General features: G+C 42.0%; 1 protein-coding gene across 1 annotated transcript; it reads right to left on the reverse strand.

Moving 5' to 3' along the window:
* Positions 1-1965: 1965 nt before the first annotated feature.
* Positions 1966-2582, reverse strand: LOC128040457 (uncharacterized). Its single transcript, XM_052629208.1, has 2 exons — positions 2340-2582; positions 1966-2250 (listed from the first exon to the last, which is right to left on the reverse strand). Exons 1-2 carry the CDS (start codon positions 2580-2582, stop codon positions 1966-1968), a joined length of 528 nt encoding a protein of 175 aa, XP_052485168.1.
* Between the last annotated feature and the right edge of the window lie 2459 nt (positions 2583-5041).

Below are 5041 nucleotides of genomic sequence, written 5' to 3' on the forward strand. Positions count from 1 at the left end.
GTGAGTTTACGAAAACTTAGTGTATAATCTCCATGCAAACGAACAAACAATAACAGATAATCTCGGTTTGGGCCTAAGCCCTTTTCAATATCAGTATCAGTATCAATTTAGGCCTTAGCCCATTTTAGTAACAGTAAGCATTAGGGCCTTAGCCCATCACAGTACAGTAACAGTGACAGTTATGCAGTTATAAAATCCTACCCAACCGGCCTTTACACTCCATCTCCGTCCAACCCTTCGCTCCATGTGGGGATATAATCAACCCACCCATCCCTACACTCCAAATAGTACCGAATGCGGCACTAGAATGTAGTTGCAGCTGAGCTGTCAGTAAGTTAGGCTTGAAGCCTTTTAGTACACTACCTGCAATCAATATCAATTCCCAACCCAATGCAATGCATCATACAGACATGTCATGGTATCATGTATAACCAGTATAGTGTATATAGCATGCTCAACATACAGATATACATAGCTATCTTATATAAACATATAACAGTCTTTTAATCATTTTAGTCAATTAGGGGTCTAGGTAAACTTACCCACCCTACAGTTGGTTCACAGTTGACTTGGGCGACTCGTGCAACCTTAGCAGTCAAACAGTGAAAATGGGCCCACGGCCCATGTTGCATGCCCATGTGGGCCCACACAACCCAAAATGGCCTTGGCCGTATGGATTTCACGGCTTGGCCCAATATTCTCACATGCTCGTGTGGTTCACCCGTGTGGGGCCCACGTGCCTATGTGGCCCACACTACCCAATTCGGCCCGGCCCATGAATCGCATATGGCAAGCCTCGTCGATCGCATACCCATGTTCGATTACAGGGCCTACCACACGGGCGGCCGTACGCCCATGTGGCGTCGACAATCACATATTTTGGCTTTTCACCGATTTTTGTTTCCATAGTTGTGTTTACACACCTAGTTCGTTTGTCACTTAAAAGCACTTCCGAGGTCACCAGCACCTTCAAAATTGAGCAACCCCCAACTACGAATCTGAGCAAGATAGGTTACCATTCCCATAATTCACTGTTGACGATTCTACTAAACAAGTAACAGTGGAACCACACCGCTTCAACGCTAACTGAATTATTCCAGCCCTTAACCATCAACGCATGAAAACATATTGGAGATGACAAAATGTGGCAACAAAGACTAATGAATGAATGAACTAATGGAGAAATTAAAGCAGATAGAATAGAAGAAAAAATTCAACAAGCAGTCGACAACAAACAAAAAGAATAAAATGAAAGTCGAAAAGAGAGGATTCAAGGAGAATTTCGACAAGAGTGAAAGAAAAAAACAAGACTGAAGAGGGAGATCAGATCAGAGAATTTCGGCAATGTGCAAGGTGTCATATAAAAAAAATCAGAATTTGGAATTGGGGAGAGAGAAAAAATTTTCCAAAAAGAGAGAAAAAAAAGAAAATCTGAACTAAATCAGATAACCCTTCAATCTCTCAATCTGATCCCACACTCCCCCACTACAACTCAAACACCCCAAAATCGTCCACGACTCTCTCACTCTATCCAAAATCCCTTAATTTTCTCTCTTCACTTTCCACTACACCTCTACCACATCGACATTTCAATTATACTCAAACTCTCCACGACACCACTAGCAAAAATATATCCACCTTGCTAGAGCAGAGACTTGAACTTCAAACCTCCCACACGCCAACTAACACCTTAGCCACCAAACCAGCAGGCCCATTCTGACATATTTTATTAACATATATTTATAAGCCTACTGATTAGAGATAGGGGTTTATTCATTTAAAAACAAAAATTTGCCGAAGCTAGGGCTTGAACTTGGGACCTCTCAAACACTTTCTAGAACACTTAACCACTGAAGTAGACAAACAATTTGTGTCTCACAAACATACGAAAAACTATATAAGAGATTTTGGGGTTTTACAACTCTATCCCCTAAAAGAAAATTTCGGCATCAAAATTTTACCTGATCAGAATTGATGGGGATACTGCTGACGCATCACATCCTCAGGCTCCCACGTGGCCTTCTCGGTGCTATGATTATGCCAGAGAACTTTAACCAATGGGATGGATTTTCTTCTTAGAACCTTTGCATCTCGCTCCAATATTTGTACTAACTTCTCTTTAAAGGTTAGATCTGACCTTACCTCAATCTCCTCAACTGGAACAATATGCATGGGATCAAAGCGGTAACGCCTCAACATTGAGACGTGGAAAACATCGTGAATCTGGTCCAACTCTAGAAGTTGCTCTAACTGGTAAGTAACTGGTCCCACTTGCTTAAGTAAACGGTAAGGTCTAAAAATCTAGGGCTCATCTTGCCCTTGCGACCAAATCTCAGTACCTTCTTCCACGGCGAGACTTTGAGAAAAATGAAGTCCCCCATCGAATACTCAATCTCTCGATGCTTTAGATCCGCATAGGACTTTTGTCTGTCTAATGCCACATTCAGTCGGTCTCGAATCAACCTAACTTTATCATCGGTATCAGAAACTAGTTCATGGCCCAAAACACGCCGCTCGCCCAACTCAGTCCAACATGAAGGTATGCGACACCTACGACCATATAATGCCTCGTAAGGTGCCATCTAAATGCTAGATTGATAGTTGTTGTTATAAGTAAATTCTGCTAGCGACAGGTAATCCTCCCAACTGCATCAAAAGTCGATCACACAACTTCTCAACATATCCTCCAGTATCTGAATCACCCTCTCTAACTGACTGTCAGTCTGAGGATAGAACGCAGTATTGAAGTCCAATCTTGTACTCAGAGCTTCATGTAGCTTCTTCTAGAACTGAGACGTGAAGCAAGGATCCCTATTAGATATGATTGAAACTGGTGCCCCATGCAGTCTTACTATCTCAAACACATACAATTTAGCCAACTTTTGCAGAGAGTAGTCAGTACAAACCGGAATGAAATGGGTAGACTTGATCAATCGATCCATGATGACCCATACAGAATCTTTCTTAGTGGGTGTGAGGGGTAATCCACTAACGAAATCCATAGTCACACGCTCTCACTTCTAAAGTGGAATCTTAACTGGTTGCAACAGCCCCGAAGGTAACTGATGCTCAGCCTTAACCTGCTAGCATGTTAGGCATTTACCCACAAAATCTGTAACTTCACGCTTAAGACTTGGCCACCAATATAACTTACGAAGGTCGCGATACATCTTATTTCTGCCAAGATGCATAGCATAAGGGTTACTATGCGCCTCTCGCAGTATAGACTGCCTCAATTCAGTATCTTTCGGTACACAGATTCTCCCACAGAAATAGAGCACCCCTTCACTATTCAGTTCAAAATCCTTGGTATTTCCACTCTTAACTTATCGAAAACGAAAACCCAACAACTCATCTTCTATCTATTTACTCTTAATTTGCTCTATCCATGTTGGTTTAACTTGAAGTTTGACCAACAGACTACCATCATCAAATAAATTGAGGCGAGCAAACATCGCCCTTAGATCAGTTATAGCTTTACGGCTCAGTGCGTTGACCACCACACTAGCCTTACCAGGGTGGTATTTAATAGTACAGTCGTAGTCTTTAAGCAGCTCAATCCGTCTACGCTGCCTAAGATTTAGCTCCTTCTGAGTGAGGAAGTACTTGAGGCTCTTATGATCAGTGTAAATGATACACTTCTCACAATACAAGTAATGCCTCTAGATTTTCAGTGCGAATACCACTGTGACCAACTCCAAGTCACGCATCAGATAATTTGCCTCATGAGTCTTAAGCTAACGAGACGCGTATGCTACCACCTTACCCTCTTGTATCAACACACATCCTAAACTGACATGTGATGCATTGCTGTAAACAATAAAATCCTTTTTAGACTTTGGCTGTATTAGAACAGTGGCCTTAGTTAGTACAGTCTTGAGCTTCTTAAAGCTCTCTTGCTGTGAATCAGTCCGGTTAAACAGTACACCCTTACGTAGTAGCTTAGTCAAGGGTGCGGTAATCAGATCCACAAATCGTCGATAATACCTTGCCAGTCCCAGAAAACTGCAGATCTCAGATATAGTCTTAAGCTGTTTCCAGTCTAAGACATCCCTAATCTTTCGAGGATCGACTCTAATCCCCTAATCAGAAACCACATGTCCCAAAAACGTTACTTTACGTAACCAGAACTCACATTTACTGAACATGGCGTACAGTTGTTTTTCTCGCAGAATCTGTAGAACCACTCTGAGGTGTTCATTGTGCTCATCCTCAGTTCTTGAATACACTGGTATGTCTTCAATAAATATCATCACGAACCAATCCAGATACGGCTGGAACACTCGGTTAATTAGATCCAACTCTGGTGCATTCGTCAGTCCAAAAGGGATCACTAAGAACTCATAATGAACGTACCGAGTCCTAAATGATGTCTTATGCACATCAGTCTCCTTAACCCTCAACTGATGATATCTCGATCGGAGATCAATCTTAGAGAAAATTGAAGCATCTCAGAACTGATCTAACAGATCGTCTATCCTTGGTAGGGGGTACTTATTCTTGATGGTCAACTTATTCAGTTCCCGATAGTGAATACACATACGCATGGATCCATCCTTCTTTTTCACGAACAGAACTAATGCTCCCCACGGAGACACACTAGGGCGGATGAACCTACGATCTAGTAACTCTTGGATCTGAGCCTTAAGCTCCACAAGCTCTTTCGGTGACATTCTATAGGGAGTGATGGACACCGGAGCTATACTAGGAAGGAGTTAAATCCCGAACTCTATTTCACAATTCGGAGGTAACCTAGGTAACTCTTCAGGAAAAACATCTGGAAACTCCTTAATCGTCTTGTTATCTTTAACCGAATAATCCCCAGAATCTGAAACACTGATGTAAGCCAGATACGCCTCACATCCCTTACGAATCAACTTTTTGGCCCTCAATGCAGAAATCATATTGGATAAGTAGTTATGACGCTCCCCAATTACAAATACCTCATTGTCTTCCACAGTTCTCAGTACAACCCATTCTTGGCATAATCTAAGCTCTTTCGATGCTTAACCAACTAGTCCATTCCCAGTATCAGATCAAA

The sequence above is a fragment of the Gossypium raimondii genome, chromosome 4, assembly GCF_025698545.1.
Source record: "Gossypium raimondii isolate GPD5lz chromosome 4, ASM2569854v1, whole genome shotgun sequence".
Classification (NCBI taxonomy): Eukaryota; Viridiplantae; Streptophyta; class Magnoliopsida; order Malvales; family Malvaceae; genus Gossypium; species Gossypium raimondii.